The sequence below is a fragment of the Saccopteryx leptura genome, chromosome 4 (assembly GCF_036850995.1).
Source record: "Saccopteryx leptura isolate mSacLep1 chromosome 4, mSacLep1_pri_phased_curated, whole genome shotgun sequence".
Taxonomy (NCBI): Eukaryota; Metazoa; Chordata; class Mammalia; order Chiroptera; family Emballonuridae; genus Saccopteryx; species Saccopteryx leptura.
Window position 1 is genome coordinate 186,278,994 of NC_089506.1, and position 19,541 is coordinate 186,298,534.

At 38.0% G+C, this 19,541-nt stretch overlaps 1 protein-coding gene across 1 annotated transcript in view; it reads right to left on the reverse strand.

Annotated features, from left to right (window-relative positions):
• FBN2 (fibrillin 2) overlaps nucleotides 1–19,541 on the reverse strand; it is a 275,158-nt gene that overhangs the window by 242,090 nt on the left and 13,527 nt on the right. The window contains exon 5 of the mRNA XM_066383650.1: nucleotides 13,774–13,869. Coding sequence (XP_066239747.1) covers nucleotides 13,774–13,869 — 96 coding nt within the window. The remainder of the gene's footprint in view (nucleotides 1–13,773; nucleotides 13,870–19,541) is intronic.

The following is a 19,541-nucleotide window of genomic DNA, read 5'->3' on the forward strand; positions in this document are numbered from 1 at the left end:
CCATTGGAGCAAAGTTGGCCCGGGCGCTAAGGATGGCTCTGTGGCCTCTGCCTCAGGTGCTAGAATGGCTCTGGTTGCAGCAGAGCAACGCCCCAGATGGGCAGAGCATCACCCCCTGGTGGGCATGCCAGGTGGATCCCGGTTGGACGTATGCGGGAGTCTGTCTGACTGCCTCCCTGATTCCAACTTCAGAAAAACAAAAAATTAAAAAAAAAAGAGAGTCACAGACAGACAGGAATGGAGAGATGAGAAGCATCAATCATCAGTTTTTCATTGTGGCACCTTAGTTGTTCATTGATTGCTTTCTCATATGTGCCTTGACTGTGGGGCTACAGCAGACCAAGAAACCCCTTGCTCAAGCCAGCGATCTTGGGTACAAAGTGGTGAGCTTTTGCTCAAACCAAATGATCCCGCGCTCAAGCTGGCAACCTCGGGGTCTTGAACCTGGGTCCTTTGCATCCCAGTCTGATGCTCTATCCACTGCGCCACGGCCTGGTCAGGCTGGAGTCTATTTTCTTTATTTTCACTCTAAACTTTTTTTTCCTTCTTCTTACTTTGATGTAATTTGCCCTTCTTTTTCAAATTTTTTAATGAATAACTGAGATCACTGATTTGAGACCTCTTTTAACATTTACCTTAAGAGCTGTGTATTTTTCTCTACATACTGCTTTAGTGGCATCTCACAAATTCTGAAATACTGTGTTTTCATTTTCATTCAGTTCAAAATGCTTTCTCTAATTTCAAATGATTTCTTTAATGCATAGGTATTAAAATGAGTTATACAGTTTCTGAATGTTTGGGTAATTTCTTGAGATCTTTCTGATATTGATTTTTAATTTAACTCCATTACGGACTGAAACTACACTGCATAACTTGAATCCTTTTAAATTTATTGAAACTTGATTTATGACTCAATATGATCTTGCTAAATGTTCTACATTCACTTAAAAAGAATGTGCATTCCCTGCTATCATGTGGTGGAAAATTCTGTAAACATTAATGCATCAAACAGATTAATGATGTTGTTTGAATCTTTTACATCCTTATGACTTTCTATCACTTACCAGTTATTCAGAGAAGGGTACTGAAATCTCCATCTGTAATTCTCAGTTTGTTTATTCTTCCTTGTAGTTCTATCAGTTTTTACTTCATATATTTTGAAGCTATGTTACTGGGTATGTGAATGCTTAGAATTGTAATATACTTTTAATTAGCTGACATTTTTATAATTATAAAACAGCCTTTTTTAATGTTATTTATTTTAATTTTTTTTTTTCTGACGTTGGAAACAGGGAGGTAGTCAGACAGACTCCTGCATGGGCCCGACAGGGATCCACCAGCATGCCCACCATGGGGTGATGCTCTGCCCATCTGGGCTATTGCTCTGTCACAACCAGAGCCATTCTAGCGCCTGAGGCAGAGGCCATGGAACCATCCTCAGCGCCCAGGGAAACTTTACTCCAATGGAGCCTTGGCTGCAGGAGGGGAAGAGAGAGACAGAGAGGAAGGAGAGGGGGAGGGGTGGAGAAGCAGATGGGCGCTTCTCCTGTGTGCCCTGGCTGGGAATCGAACCTGGGACTCCTGCACACCAGGCTGACGCTCTACCAGTGAGTCAACCGGCCAGGGTCTTTATTTTAATTTTTTTTAGGTTTATTTTATTTATTCATTTTTAGAGAGGAGAGAGAGAGAAGTGGGGGAGGAGCAGGAAGCATCAACTCCCATATTTGCCTTGATCAGACAAGCCCAGGGTTTCAAACTGGCGACTTCAGCGTTCCAGGTTGATGCTTTATCCACTGCACCACCACAGGTCAGGCTAAAATGACCTTCTTTATTCCTGATGCTAGTCTTTGCTATGAAATCTACTCTGATTTCAGGCACTCCAGCTTTCTTTTGATTAGTAGCAGCCAGGCATTCTTTTTCCATATTTTCACTCTATTAGTATCTTTTACTTAAAACAGGTTTCTTATAGGCAATATATAATTGTATATTGCCCTTTCATCCTAAAAACCTCTGCCTTATCACTGAAGTGTTGAGACCATTTACACATTTAAATGATTACTGATAAGCTAAATTTAACTCTACTACTTTGTATTTGTTTTCTAATTGTCCATTCATTATCTAGTTTATTTTTTTATTAATCTTATCATCTTTTGTTGGTTTATTACTTATGACTATAATTTGTAGTGTTTGTTTAAATGTTTGGAGTACATACTTTTAAATCATCAAAGTCTATTTCCAAGTAATATTACTTGACAAAGAATATAAGGCTCTTACAGCCTTTGTTATTATTCTACCATATTTTACCACCACATCTGCTATAAACTCCACAGAACATTGAAATTATTTTTTCTTTAAACAACCAATTGCTTAAAGAGATTTAAATACTAAAAAAAATTACATAGTTACCATTTTAATGCTCTTCAGTCCTTTGTATGGATTCATATTTGTCTCTGACAATAACTTTCTTCTGCATGAAGGACCGCCCTTAACATTTTGTGCAGTGCAAGTCTGCTGGTAATGACTTCTTTCATCTTTTATATGTTTAAAAAAAGCTTTATTTTGCCTTTGTTTTTAAATATTTTTATATATACAGAATTTTAGGTGGAGAATTTTTTATTTCAGTACTTTAAATATGCTGTCCCATTGTTTGTTTTACTCGCAGTTTCTGACAAGAAATTTGTCATCTTCCCTCCCCCCCCATATTAAATGTGTCCTTTTTTTTTTTTTCTAGTTGCCTTTAAGATTCTTCTCTGCTACCTCGCTGGAGTAATTTAATTATGATAATTATGATGTAATTTTCATGTTTCTTTTTGGGAGTGTTCATTAATTTTCTTGGTTCTGTCAGTTTAAGCATTCATCAATTTTGAGCATTTTCTGACCATTATTTCTTCCTATATATTTTTTTTGGCCTCACTCCTTTGATTATTCCAATTACATGTATGTAGTAAACTGGAAGTTGCCACAAAACTCAATAATACTCTCCTATATCTTTTACCCTTTTTTTTCTCTGCATTCCACTTTGAATAATTTCTATTCCTATGCTTTCCAGTTCACTAATCTTTTCCTCTACAATGTCTAACCTATTATTAATCCCACTGAGAATATTTTTCACCTCAGATTTGTAGTCTTCACCTTTAGAAATTCTATTGGGATCCACATCTCTATTTAACATTTTGAATCTTTCCTCTAGCTTTAGAAACATGAAATTCACTCATAAGAACTGTTTTTAACCCCCTTGTCTGCTAATTCTAACATCTTTATAGGTTCTGGGTAGATTTTGATTGATTGATAATTCTTCTCATTATGCTCATGCTCTCCCATTTGTAGGAATTTTTTTTTATCAGTAATTACATAAGGTGTAATATATTGTGAATTTTACCTTACTGATGCTTAGCTTATTTTATATTCTTGTAACTATTGTTGAATTTTATTCTTAAATAAATAATCCTTCTGGATGTTGCTTTTAGGATTTATCTTCTAGGACCAGAGCAGCATTTAGTCTATGGCTATTATTCCCCATTAGTGAGGTAGGACCTTTCATAGTACCTAAACCATTGCCTCGCAGATTATGTCATTCTCTAATGTGGTTTAAAGGAGCAGGCATAATTCTGGGCTATTTGTATTCTGAGTATTGTTCCTTCTAATTCTTTTGTATGATTCCTTCTTCAGCCTCAAGTAGATTATTCACATGCATATACTGATATTATTCTGCAGAAAGTTTAAAACAGATTCTCTGTATAGCTCCAGAGTTCTAATATCCAGCTTTCTCCTCTCCAGTATTCTGCCGTAAAAACTCTAGCCCTCTTGGTCTCCCCTGCATCTCAACTCTATCTCCTCAATGTAAGGAACCTGAAAGGCTATGCTTGGGTTCTCTAAGTCTTCAGCACAGTCTGGAAAAACTCTTGAGTAGCAAGCTGATGAGATCTAACAGAGCCCTTCTTTTGGGAGTCACTATCTTTTGTTACCTGATATCCAATATCTTGAAAATCATTGCTTCATATATTTTATTCTGTTTTTCAAACAGCTCAATTTTGTTTTAAGCACTATGAGTTGTGAATATCAAATCCTAATTTTAGAAGATCATCTATATAAAAAAATTTGGGTGTATAAATTGAAAGGTACAACATGAAATTTATATACTAAAAATATTTCCCTAGGCTATATAGAACAAAAGAATACAAAAATAGAAAGTATTCCTTTCAATCAATTGGTATGATGTATCCTATTATCAGTCTCATATGGATCAATATAGTTCTAAAGACTGTAAATATATTACTTTTTGCAATGTTGTGTCTCTCTTTAAAAAGTTGTGGTTAAATGCATTCGTTTTAAGATTATATAGCACTTGGGTTCAAATCCTACTTAATCTATTAGACGGGTGAATTTGAACAATTTTTTTTACTTCTGTGCCTTGGTTTTCTTACTGGTAATAAGACATTTTAGATAAAGGTATCTTTAGGTTAATTCTTCTAAAGCTCTTATCACAGTAAATGTTCAATAAATGTTACTTCCCCCAATATTACAGAATTTTACATTGCAAATTAACACTAATAACTTAATCTATGCACACATGAATTGCAACTCGAGTGAAAACATTATACAAACGTAAAAGATCCACTGCAGTGATCTCACTGACATGTAATGAATTCCTCTGACTGGTGTCTCTGCCTTCAGCCTCTTCACCCCTCTGCTGCTTTTTGTCAGCCAGATCACCCTCCGCAGAGAACTACTTTCAAGGACAGAAGCCCTTCATAATCCCGCTCCCCAATCCTGAGCAGAGGGCAGCCTCTTGACTCGGCATTTCAGACTTGCATATGAAAGTCCCAGTCTATTTTTCCAGCCTCATCTCCTACTCTTCCCTTTCATTAACTGTGTCATAGCCACACTACTGAATGAGGACTTTTATTATATCTGCACTTTTTATCACCCTATTTCTTCTACTTGGAACCCACAAGCTTATGTAGTCACATACATGGTGTACTTACAAATATGTATTGCATTGTGTGATGTAGAGGGAACACAAAGCAATTTTAAGATAAAAATCTCTGCTCTTCTCTGGGTCAAGCCAAGTAAATGAACGGTCACAATACAATGATGGAATGGAACACATGAGAGGTATGATAAAAGGAAAGTATGCCTATTTTTTGCCTGAAAAGCAAGGTAAGGGGTGAGGTGGGGTACCAAGAAAGCTTCACAGAGGAACTGACCTCTGGACTGTTCATAGACCCCTCTGATCTATTTCTATTAAATTCAGCAATATGCAACTCTACTGATTACAAGTACCTCTGGAGAAATAAATTCTACATATATATTAGTTACACTGTGAAATGCTAAGAACCAGACCTTGCACATAGGAGGAGACTAACACTGAAGAGACCAGTTAAATAGTAACTACTGACAGCAACATTGCTATTTGCAATAGAAATACATCTAAATAAGATAGTGTCAAAAAATTCCCCTGCGTGACATATAAGATTGTGATGATATACAATATATTTCAATTGATCTGCATGATCACAAAAAATAAATCCATGAAATTAAACAGTAAAATTTAAATTGTTCACAACTGATGCACCCTGACTTGAGACAGTCCCAGTGATCCTGGAGCAGTCTTGTTCATCCATCAAGACAATTTTGTCAGAGAGAACACATCATATCTTGGCTTTCTTTTTCATAATTATAGCTTATCATTTATGGAGCACTTAAATCTGTGCTAGACACTGACTAGACAGTTTATCTCTCATTTAATGCTCATTCCAGGAACGTGACTCTCCTAAAATACACTATTTATTCTGAATGCTTCCACTCTCTAAGAAAAAAACAACATTAAACTTTACTTGTATGTCTTATTGTTAAAAAAATCTTTTTATTCCCCATTCAAAATCTCACTTTTGAAAAATCCATTTTGAATAAGCCAGCCACCATATCTTTTTGGAAACTGAGGAGTCCAGTTAAAATAGATTAGCATTGCCCCTGCCCAGTTAGCTTAGTGGATCGAGTGTCAGCTCGGTGTATGTATGTCCCAGGTTTGATACCCATTCTGGGCACACAAGAGAAGCAACCATCTGCTTCTCTCTCCTTCCCCTTTTCTCCCTCTTCCCCTCCTGCAGCCAGTGGCTTGACTGACTCAAGCATGGGCCCCCAGTGCAGAAGATAGCTTGGCTGATTCGAGCATTAGCCCAGATGGAGTTGCCAGGTGGATCCTGGTCAGGGCACTTGCAGGAGCCTATCTCACTATCTTCCCACCTTCCACATAAAAAAAATTTTTTTTGAGAGACTAGCATCAATGATTATCATTTACTGAGTGCCAGGTATTACCCTATATATATAATTTATGCCTCACAAAATAATTTAAGTTTCACATAATAGACACCTATCACAAATGCAGAAACAGGGATCATAGAAGGCAATCACATTGCTAAGGTCACACAGGTCTTACTATTAAGTCTTGATTCTGATTACATCCTGTGTTCCTAAAACACAACAAAGACACTTCGTGGATGCCTACCACGTTCCAGGCACTCCACCTATTAATGTATCCAAAGCTTAACACATTATTGCTTTTAATCATCCCAATAAATCTATAAGGTAACTGTAGGTTCACAACCCATTATCTGAAACCCTTGGAGACAGATGCTATTTACAAATTTATAATGTTTGGGATTTTTGAAATTTATAGTGTATATTAAATAAATTCTATCCCCCCACACATGCACCTTTTATTATTATTAATTACTTTTGGCTAAATCTTACATAACTTTCCATTATATTTAATTTGTGTTTGTATGGTAGCTTTGCCCACTTTCCACACCTTTAATGTCTTCCGACCTGATACCGAAACTGGGAACAGGAAAGTATTTACGGAATTACACAAATATGAAATGTCTGAATATTTTTATTTTGTATTATAGGTTTCCCTCCATCTAGGTAGATAAACCAAAAACAAACAAAGAAATATATAAATAAGGCTCTTAGAGCTGGCATAATAAAAGAAATTACTGCTTTAATTTAAAATAATTTCATAAATAAAGCATCAGGGTCTAACAGGCTGTAAACACATTCAGTCTTACTGCACAGATCTAAATAGCAGAGGCTTAAATTGAAGAACGAGAAATAAAAACTCTCACCTCTCCCTGATCAGATCAATGAATAAACTGATTTCCCCCCAAACTTAGACCCTCCCTTTACACAGAAAAGCATCTCCGCTCCTGCTATTAGCATTGCATCTCCCTCTTCTATTATTTCGCTTTCTTCCTCCCATCCCTTTCTTCCAGCTCTCACTGTCTGCTTTTTCTCTCTTGTTTTCCTTCCCTTGTGTTCTTAATGGCATTCAAGATAAGGATGTCATCTGAGCTAGTGCCAAAAGTTAAGTTCTCACAGATCTTTTGGTATTTCTCTGATGCCCATTTAAGGCTAAGTTTAGCTTAGAGAGTGCAAGGTTATAAAATGTTCTTAACAGCCTCCTGAATGCAGAAATGTGTGTGTGCGCACATGTGGGCGCTTGTGAGTTTGACATCTGCAGTTGGTAACATGCTCTCTCTATTCCTTGTCATTTCATTCTCACTAAATCTTCAAACTGCAAAGAAAAGCAGGGAGATATCTTATTTCTACAAAACAAATTTTACCACAGTGACTGTAATGATTGGTAATTAATTATGGAGTTTAAATGATGTTATTTAGAATAAGATTCAATCATAGTATCAATATAGGAAGATCAATTCCTTAAAATAGCAATAAAAGAATTAGTCAATTACTGTTTTCCCATTAGAATGAGTTTTATTTTTAATTGAGATTAACTTCAGGAAGACTTTTCTAATTTTATCTTAATCAGGAAGCATTTCTGAGTTCTCCCACAAAATTGTTCTTACTCCATTATAATATTTTCTCTGTTGTATTACATTTAATGTTTAAAGTACATGACTAGTTCTGTTCTTTAAAGAGATCATTTGCTCCTCATTAATAGTCTAATTATTAATAAGCACTCAACTGATATTTGATATTTATAAATAAATACAGTCATGCTCCTGTATGTTCTAACTTGTTAAAAAGATAAAGTGAAGTCAAATCCCAAATCCCAAAAGCACTAGGAGGAAAAAAACACGATAGATTTTTATAAGATCAGTGGATGGGAAAAGGTTTTCTAAACACAATACCAAAGGAATAAACCATTAGGAGCATTTTAGAGGGATTTAAATATATTAAAAGCTTTAAATTCTCCTAAGCTCAACAACTCAGCAGCTAAATTTCTGATATATATCCTAAGAATAAAATCACGGAGTTAGATTTATCTACATAACTTTTTATCGTGGGATTTCTAAAATACAAAAATCCAACAGAATGAGAAAAAAACCTAGAAATGACTCTAAATATCAACTAATAAGAAATATAATTAGAGCAGGCAGCTGTCTCACAGTAATTGAGTTTCAGATCTTCAATCAGATTATTTGATAACCTCCTCCTGTCTTTGTACTCCCAATGATACCAGAAGTTTGACCTGGGCAAAGTTTCCTCATCTGTAAGATCAAAAAAAAAATAACCTTACAAATATATGGTTGTAGAGAACGCAGTGGCCTCACCCTCAGTGCAGCTTTTACCATCTCTAGCATAGTATGATGTATCTCATAACACAAAAGGAAAAGCAGGATAGAAGTACTTTTCATGTGACAGCGATTCCAGTAAGAATGGAAAAACCCTATTCTTTGTAAACACTGTACATGCAGTAGAAAATAGTCTATTCTACAAAATGTTAAAAGTAATGCATTCTAGCGGAGAAATGATAAATAACTGCATTTTCTTGTTTTATCTTGTCTTATTTTAAAATTATTTTATAATAAGCACGTGCTACTTTATGTAAGAATATTATAATGAAAGAAAATTCTTCTAAAAAAGTACTGCTCTGCATTTCTTGGAAGTATGAAATTTATTGTATAGAAGTCTACATAATGGCCCTGGCCGGCTGGCTCAGTGGTAGAGCGTCAGCCTGGCGTGCGGAAGTCCCGGCTTCGATTCCCGGCCAGGGCACACAGGAGAGGCGTCCATCTGCTTCTCCACCCCTCCCCCTCTCCTTCCTCTCTGTCTCTCTCTTCCCCTCCCGCAGCTGAGGCTCCATTGGAGCAAAGATGGCCCGGGCCCTGGGGATGGCTCCTTGGCCTCTGCCCCAGGCGCTAGAGTGGCTCTGGTCGCGACAGAGTGATGCCCCGGAGGGGCAGAGCATCGAAGTCTACATAATACCATCCTGTTCTCTCTCCACGCTCCCCTGTGTTCCTGGTCACACTATTAATTTGCTATGTTGCTTGTGTGTTCATAGGCTGAACAAATCCAGCCTGCATACTTTGTAATAAATCGCAAGATCATGGGATTTATGTTGACTAATAAGTGTATCAATTATTTTTGAACACACTTGGATCTGGTGTACATAATTCCCAGAAAATCAGGAAAACCCTGATTTGCCTGCTTCCACTCTTGTTCGAGGTGAAGCGGCACAAACCGTGAGTAGGTTCAGTAGCTGCCACAGTTACTTTACCTCCTGAAATGTGGGTGAACAAACAAAAATGCACAGAATAACTCAGAAGCTTATGATTAGACTTCATGTTCCCATAATGCAAACCAGAGTGGTAGACCATGACTGACTCCTAGAGCAGGGGTTGATCCCTTTCAGAAGCATTACCACCATCATGTTCCTACTGACCTAGGCAATAAGGGCGGTGCTACCCATGTGAAATCTGCAGACTCGGCAGCTGTGTGATAATGCACAGCTTGAACAATCAAGACTGACAATGACAGCCCGTGACTGGAGGCATTCAGGCAGAGGCTGAGTCACTCCTTCTCAGCACAGTTTTTGTCACTGAGTTCATGCATTAAGTTCTCCAGCTGAATGACTTTATGAAAGTAACCCTGGAGGCCCTGGCCGGTTGGCTCAGTGGTAGAGCGTCGGCCTGGCGTGCAGAAGTCCTGGGTTCGATTCCTGGCCAGGGCACACAGGAGAAACGCCCATCTGCTTCTCCACCCCTCCCCCTCTCCTTCCTCTCTGTCTCTCTCTTGCCCTCCCCTCTTCCCCTCCCGCAGCTGAGGCTCCATTGGAGCAAAGATGGCCCGGGCCCTGGGGATGGCTCCTTGGCCTCTGCCCCAGGCGCTAGAGTGGCTCTGGTCACAACAGAGCAACACCCCGGAGGGGCAGAGCGTCGCCCCCTGGTGGGCGTGCCGGGTGGATCCCGGTCGGGCGCATGTGGGAGTCTGTCTGACTGTCTCTCCCCGTTTCCAGTTTCAGAAAAATACAAAAAAAAAAAAGGAACCCTGAAGGAAATGCTTCCATTTTTCATTGACAACAAGGCTTGAAAGTTTAGGTTTTTCTAAACTTTAACTTGGGCAACTTGATCTCACTTTTTCTTTTCAACGTAGATTCAGATTGTTGAAAAAGAATTCTTAACAAAGTCAACAAATTAAAAAGTAAATCCCCAATCTCCCTTTTTAAGGTACCATTTACTGGAAAATGTACATTTTTAGAGACAATTTCACTAAGCATAAAGGTATTTGAAATGTTACCTAATTTACACCCTTTTTAAAGGAAGTCATATTTAAATGATACAAACAATTTATTGGAGTAATTCCTACATAATTTTAAAGAGTCTAGAATATATTTCTAAGAGCTGATCCTTATACAAGGTCCAAAGAAAGTTCAATTTAAAAATGAGAGATTTCATCAATCACTTTAGTCAAAGAAACTGAAATAGGAACTTTGGGCAGGCCTCATTTATGATCAATTAATCATTGTATTATATATTGTCCAGAAATTTCTTAGGTAAATTCATTTCTTGCCTGCCCACCCTCTCTAAGTTCCTACTGGTAAGTAATAAGGTATATATTAAGTATTAGAAGAAAGAAAACACAAAGTCTGGGTATATAATGCTGATTCCATTTCTATGTTTTTTCAGTATATATAGTATTAAGTGCAATATTTATCATTTTTTAAATGCCATCTGATTGGAAAGAGATGCAAAAAGAATTGAGTGCCTTCATGTGCCTTCAACACAGCTGATCTGTCTGCATGTTATAATCAGCACGTGGCCACAGAACTTTTTCTTTTTTTTTTTTAATGATAAGTATAAAAGGTCATTGTACATATCAACAAGAGTGAGAAGAGTACTCCAAAGAGGTTCAGCTTACCCGGCCCCAAGATTCAAGTTAAATACCACAATCCTGCCAGCCATTAGTTACCAGCAGTCTCTGTCTCCAGTCCGGAAACCAGTCTGCCAGAAGCCCAGATAGCTGGAAAAGCAGCCATGTTTTATCATACAACTGATCCCCAGAGGCCAATTAAGAAAAAAAAAATTATATGTGTTCTACATTAAGGAGGAAAAAAAATCCCTAACTTTACAAAAGTCTTTTTTTTAAAGAACACAGAGAACATATGCTTTGAAACTCTGTAATTGAAAACAACCCAACACCAACTTTAAAGGTTAAGAAGGCACATGAACCTAGTCACTAACCTCAACGTAAGTTATTCCTCTTGTATCTATGCAGACGATGTTTTTTGAGAAAAGTGCTAGACTCCACTTTTAGTAGGTTTAGCTGTTATACATTTAAGATATTTAATTGAAAATCTTTTAAAGGCATTCAAGTTCATGGTTGCGATCTAAGAGTGGAAATTACTAACTCCTTCTTTGAAAGAAATGAAGTTTTAGAACTTTCAGCTGAAGGGTAGTAATTCAAAATATTTTTAAGAAACAAGCCCACATTTTAAAAAATATCCTTCAGGCCAATTTGTTAACTAATTAATTTTGTAATTTCTTCTGAAAACATGCTACTGTACATGTAAAATATACGTAGGTCTTTATAGGACTCCCATAAATTTAGTAAGGACTAACAAATCTAGTGAATGAATAACTGTTGAAGAACAATGATGTAATGCCTTGGAAGCCTCTGAGTTAAAACTACCCAATTCCTTTGCCAACTGAACTTGAAGTCGGCTTCAGGGTGACAGAGCTGCAAAGCTTACATGACTTCCAGAAAAATGAACATCATCTCCACCAATTATAATTATGTTTGAAATTTTAAATTTAACTATTTTCCATTCTATGGTATTTAAATAAACTTAACGTCATCTAGAAAATTTGTGTTATCTCATTCTTAACAACTTATCTTTTTATGCTAACATTTCATAATTAATTTTTCTTCCCCAAATAAAAACATCTGGTAAAGACATTTAAATTTATCCGAAGTGTAACTATAAACTCTGTCATTTGTGGAATGTATTTCAGTCTCAATAAATCTCAGTTACCTTAGGAGTAATATAAATATCTTTATACATACATACATATATATATAAATATATATATAAAACATATATATTAGTTAAAAGGCTGCATACATCTTATTTTTTTAACTTTCTCAATTAACTCTAACTTCTCAGTTTCTTCTCGAGTTAACCTGAATATCAAGATGATATTTTTGTCAGAGTAATGAGTTTAATTTTCAAAGTATAAAGTTTCTTTGCAATTCAAAGCCTTTATACATACATATATAAACCATCACCATTACTTATCTATAATATTTCATATATGCTAAAGCTTTGCAACAAAGAAAGTTCCATACAATTTTAGATGCTGTGACAAGCCCTGGAAAAATAGTGGATGTATGTAATTATGAATGATTATGAAATAATGCTTTTAGTTTAATCTTACCTTTACTCTTATGGTTCAGTGCTAAATAGTTATTTATCACATTGTATAAGGTTTAACTTATTTGATATACTGCTGGCACCCAATTGCTACCAGGACATTATTAATAGTTTACTTAGTACATCAATACAGGGATTTTCAGTAGTCTACTGTAGGTCATGAGTTTAAATGCTAATTCAAATTATGGTAACTTGCTTTCATATTGGCTTGGCTGATCATTTAAAGAATAGAGTGGACAATGCTAGATGCATACCCAGCATCCATTCCCCTACCCCTTTTCTCCTTTCAACAGAACATCTACTAAGTTCAGATACCAAACTCTCCCCTCCACATGACTTTGGGGAAGCTGACATTATCTTTTGCTCCAAGGATAGTTCCTGATAAGTCTGCCTCAAACATAGTATTAAAACCAGCCACCTTGCCATGGACTGGTTCAAAACTAAAGCTTAAGCCAATCAACATATGGAATTCTTATTGGCCCATGGTTAGAGGAGAAATTTTCCCTCTCTAGATGCCAACAGGGAAGCATGTTGCCTCAGTTACTACTGTCATTCACTTTACAACCACAAAGAATTCCAGGGTAGGGGAAAACTCACACAGAGGAGGACAGGACCAGGAGAAGCACAGTAACAGTGGGAAAATCTTGATCACATCTTACCTGAAGCCCACTAGCTCTGCACTTTTTGTTTTGCAATATAAAATAGTTTCATTGCGTAAGGCAATTAATACCATTTTTGTTGGTTTTGTAGCCAACAATATCTTGACTTTATTTTTTTTTAATAAAGACAAACTCCCAACAATGACTCTCAATTTCAATTAAGCACATAACTAGAATATGTCTTCAGTCACTCATTCAAAATTACCATAGAGACAGCCCCAGATTTGGCCTCTTGAACTGAGGCCACTCTGGTGGAAAAAACTGGACACTTGTGTTGCTATTATCTATATTTCAAAATCTTTCCCTTCAAGTGATAGACATAACTAAAGAAAAATAAAATATTACTTCATGTGAAGAGTTCTCATGGGATAACAAAAATAATTAAACATTTTTACAATAAACTTCTCCAAAGGGAAGTTCTCATTTCTCTTTTCTTACCTCTTTCACACTGTGGACCAGTGAATCCATAAACACAAGCACAGCGGTTGGGTCCAATACAACGTCCACCATTCTGACATCCATTTTCACAGACGGCTGCACAGAAACACAGCAAGCAGCTCATTATATAGCAAATCCCCAAGCACAATATAGCAATGTGGCGATGCAGCCAACAACGGATCCTACCTCCAAAACACGCTACAGCTCACGTTATGCATTTAATAAACACTTAAGTGTATAGTGAGACAAGCCCTTCGCACTTCGTGTAAATCACATTATTAAGCAAGTGTCTGATAAAAAGTTTTGTTTTTAAATCACAATCACAAGGATTAGCTGGTTCTAATGCTTATATAGTTGGAAAATAACTTACTTAAGTCTTTCATTTCAGCTCAATTAACACCATAGTCTAGTTAAGGGGTGAGCAAAATATGGGGAAATATAGGAAAAAGGAAGAAGATGCTTGCAGAAAAGGGAGAAAGAAAGGAGGAGGAAACATGATATGGAGAAATAAAGAGGATAGAACGGTAAAGCAAAGCAGCAAAAATCAGGCAAGAAAAAGAAGGCAAAAAGAAGCAGGAGTGTTAAACAAGGAAAGGGCAAAACTCGTATGAAAAATAGGGGAGAGATATCATCAATTCAGCCATGGAATACTGAGAGAAATAATTGATGTGTAGAGAGTACGTGCAGGTTGTAGAGGAAAGAAAGGGCAAACCTCACTGTGTCAGCACAATAAGTCCTTTCATAGAAAATTAAACCCGCCGTCCAAAATTTTTAAGTGACGATGACAAACACATGCAGACACACTTTCACTCCTTCACACTGGGGACAGGAGGCCAGGATTCGGCATTCAGGTGGCCCTGAGCGACCCAGGGGGCCAGAGCTGAACCTGACCAGCTCCTGCTGCACCTCTGCCCATTGCACCACCCTCAGGGTAACTCAGCTTGGCAGCCGAGACCCATGACAAGAAGTCTCCGAGAAGATCACTTTTCAGATTCCTTGAGAGTAAGTATTCCTGTGAACATACTGACGATAGCTGAACTCCAGAATCATGTCCTCTCCAAGAGAAAATATTGGTACAGAGAGCTGTCTCTCGATCCGCCCACCTTTTTGAACAGAAACAGTGTCCTCACAGATGAAGAGTAGGATTGATTATATATACTCTATAACCTGAGCCCAAATAGAGTTGAAGACTTTAAAGGGAAGTGAAGGGGCAAAACACAGTTCTGTGCACTTCGAGTGAAGTAGATATAAAAAAGGGCAATAGATATAAACTTATAAAATTAATGTTTATATTTATTATAAAATTATATTTATTTTAAATATTTATTTTGTAATATATAAAAATATTTGTTTTATAATATATCTATTATGAAATTATATATCAATAAATAAACTGATATTTAAAGATGCAATCAAGCATGTGAATACTGAACTGGATCACCTATCATCATTCAGAATGCTCAGAATGGCTTTTGTTCTTCTGACAGTAGCAAGAACAAAACATACTCTGTAAACAAAAGGTATCTTCGCCCTAAAGCAGGGGTCCCCAAACTTTTTACACAGGGGGCCAGTTCACTGTCCCTCAGACTGTTGGAGGGCTGGACTAAAAAAAACTATGAACAAATCCCTATGCACACTGCACATACCTTATTTTAAAGTAAAAAAACAAAACGGGAACAAATACAATATTTAAAATAAAAAACAAGTAAATTTAAATCAAGAAACTGACCAGTATTTCAATGGGAACTATGGGCCTGCTTTTGGCTAATGAGATGGTCAATGTGCTCCTTTCATTGACCACCAATGAAAGAGGTGCCTCTTCCGAAGTGTAGCAGGGGCCGGATAAATGGCCTCAGGGGGCCGCATGTGGCCCGCGGGCCGTAGTTTGGGGACCCCTGTCCTAAAGCATCACTGTACCAATGACCTTAAAACTCTTTGTCTGCATCAGGCTTTGCTCTACGGCAGGAATGCATGTACACCCATACAAGTGCATCTCCCTAAGGATCACCCCTCCCTGCCTCTGCATGTGTCCCATGGAGCACCTACAAATGATCACGGCCTTGAAATATGGGTCGGGCAGTAAATTAGATGACTAAATATACCGGAAAAACGAAAGGGAATAAAGGTCATGAGAAAGATGGGGATGGAGAGGAACGCTGGAAGAAAACAAAACCCTGAAAGAGAACTCTCAATACTAATTCCACAGAAACAATCGCCAAGGTTTGAAGGTTTCAATTACTGAAAGGATGCAGTGCAAAAATGTAGGACTTGTCTAATGTGATTAATTAGAATGTAAGGGATTTTCTTTAAATACTATTCAAGCCATAGGAAACCTAAATGAAAGTCACTGCCCCAGATATGCTCTTTCATTAGACGTACGCTAGCCTTTAAGACGTGAATGGGAAAAAGCATTCACGGCTGACACTCAAGATCTATCTCTGGGTAAGTGGACGAAGGGCTTCTCTCAAGGTTTTCCAAAGCAGAGCTCCTACCCGTTAGGTAGGAGAACAAGGCTGGATAAGCCTTGAGCCTGGAAAGAGCTCATCCAGTAGAGATTAAGCCTACCTGAATTTAGACTAACAATGCCTCCCTTCTCATTCAATTTTTTGGGGGGAAGGTGGGTTGGAAAACATAGGTATAGTTCATAAAAATGTTAACATACGACATGGTTTTATTTTATTTTGTCATTTTAAATAAATGAAACATTTTTAAATTTTTCCATTTTAATTTTTATTCTGATAAGTATCAATAGATACCACCTATTTAAACAAAAGATTTTCGGCCCTGGCCTGTTGGCTCAGCGGTAGAGCATCGGCCTGGCGTGCGGGGGACCTGGGTTCGATTCCCGGCCAGGGCACATAGGAGAAGCGCCCATTTGCTTCTCCACCCCCACCCCTCCTTCCTCTCTGTCTCTCTCTTCCCCTCCCACAGCCAAGGCTCCATTGGAGCAAGGATGGCCCGGGCACTGGGGATGGCTCCTTGGCCTCTGCCCCAGGCGCTAGAGTGGCTCTGGTCGCAGCAGAGCGACCCCCTGGAGGGGCAGAGCATTGCCCCCTGGTGGGCAGAGCATCGCTCCTGGTGGGCGTGCCGGGTGAATCCCGGTCGGGCACATGCGGGAGTCTGTCTGACTGTCTCTCCCTGTTTCCAGCTTCAGAAAAATACAAAAAAATTAAATAAATAAATAAAAATAAATTAATTAATTAAAAAAAAAAGCTTTTCGGGAACCTCAATAATTTTTTTAAAATGTGAAGAATAAACAATGAGACCCACTGATACAGCCATTGCTTGTATTCCTGGCTCTCACGTGAGAGTGAGTTCTCAGGACAGGGACCAGCAGTGTTTGCCTTTGTCCCCCTTGTCATCCATTGTAGTATTTGATGTAAAATTCTGTAGTAAGCCAAAATTTTGCAGCTTTTTCCCCCCATTTTGGGGGGAAGCAGAATGATTCAGTGAACAGATCAGGAGTTCTACTCTCCCCAGTATCCTAATCTCATCTTTCCAATCCTCAGCCTGTAGAACAGTGCTAATAGTCCCTACCCCTAGGATTATGAGGACTAAATAAAGTGATGTATTAAATAAAAAGCATAGTAGCTACATATTAAAGGAGTTCTGCAAACCATCCTTCCCTTTCTCTTTTATACTGCAGAGTACTTGTATGAAAAACATTATCTACAGCTCCCAACCTTTACACTGAAGAGCAACAGCAAAAATAATAATAATAATAATACATATAAAATTGGAAAAACATGAAAAGAGGTCATTTTCCTTCTCTGAATAAGTTATAATAAAGTTATTTTACAAAATAACATTTTTGTAACAGAAACAGAAATTTATATTCAACTGGAGTTGGAGAGAAACTTGAATACGCCTACATTTCCACCACGGAAAGAATGCTGACCACCCAAGATGAAAACATGCTTACACCTAATAGGAAACAAAGCAAAAGGTAGGAGAGGAAAAGATATACTACAGATGGAAATACAAAGCTGGATTCTCAACTGCGTACCCCAATCTGGGGAGAAGGGAAAAGCATGCTGGGTCACGCCGGTCAGCCTATGAAAGAGAACACTGGTCATGTACTGTAGAACCTTGAGTATCTTTAGTCAATAAATATTTACTGAGCACCTACTTTGTACAAAGAATTATGACACATATATGTCTTTATTAGACAGATCCCTGTACCACTAACACAGTACAGACATTTGGACATATTATGGCTGTTACTTTTCCACAAACAAGCTCGATAAAAACAGCATACTAAACCAGGTTAAAACAGTAAAAGGGTCAAAGAAACAAAAGCCTATTGTTTTGACATGGGACAATATAATTCATACTCTTATCTTCTTTGTCTTTCGGGATACCAGACTCTCCGTTTCTCCCCTATTTCACTGTCTACTCCTCTCACTCTTCTCTGCTGCCTTCTCTTTCTCTTCTCCTTCTCAAAATGTTGGGCTGAATCAGGGCTCTGAATTCAACCCAGTTTTCTATTTATACCAACTTTCTAACAACCTTCATCTAGGCCTATTATTAAAAGATTATCTATATAAAAATTCAACCTATATTATCCCAAATTCATTCCTCCTATCTCTGACCTCTCTGCGAACATCTGAGTTCCTAGATCTTTCCACTTGGGGGTCTAACAGACTTCTTACTCAATCCAAAACAGAACTCTTGATATCCTGTGTTCTCAGCCCCACATGATCCCCACTCCAATCCCACACCCCCCTCCATCTTTCCCGTATCAGAAACTGACATCACCATTCAGCTTAGAGCTTCATCAAAATCCCCTAGTTGGCACTCAAATCTTGGTTTCTTCTTTCTTACCCACCACACATAGTCCACCATCAGCACCTACTTTCCTCCATAGAGTCTACATCCAAAATACAAGCTGACTCCAAGCACTTACCACAGCCTCAGTTACTACAGCATCATTCCCCAGAGCCACTGCAGTAGCCTCCTCCCTGGCCCTTTCATTTTCTCTTGCCCTTTCTATAATACAGTTTCAACACAGCAGCCAGAATGATGTTTTTTAAATGTCAAATCATATCAGTTTATTGCTCAAAATGCCCCCAAAGCTTCCTCCAATATTGAAGTATAGTCCAAATTTCTTTCCTTAGACTATAAGGCCCGACATCCTCATCTCTGAACTCGCCTCCTACCATTACCTCCTTCCCTCCAACCACATGTATCCAATCACATGGGTCTTCTTACTGTTTCCAAAATATATGAAGTCTGTTCCCACCACAGCTCCTTGGAATTTGCTTCTCCCTCTGTCTAGAACCCTTTTCCCATAGATTTAAAAGCACAGGCTCTAGTCTGTGTTCAAAGCCATCTTCTCAGAGATCACCAAGGTAAAACAGCAGAGAGCCCTGGCCAGACAGCTCGGTTGGTAGAGCATCATCCTGATATGCAAAAAGGTTGCTGGTTCAATCTCCGGTCAGGGCACATACAGGGACAGATTGATGTTTCTCTCTTTTTCCTCTCTCAAATCAATAAATGAATTCTTAAAAATGATCAAATAAAATAGCAGAGAAATGCTTATCCCGACTCGGACTCTCTCCCCTTCACTCTGCTTAATTCTTCCAGAATTTCTCATCACCTAATCTGTATTTGCTTTTCCACACACTTGTTCATTATCTTCCTCACCAGAATACAAGCTCTGTGAGGCCAGGGCATCATCTCGTGCGCTCACTGACGTACTCCCAGAACCTTGCAGAGTGTGGAGCACACGTAGTTATTCAATACACACGGCTGAGCAAAATACAAAG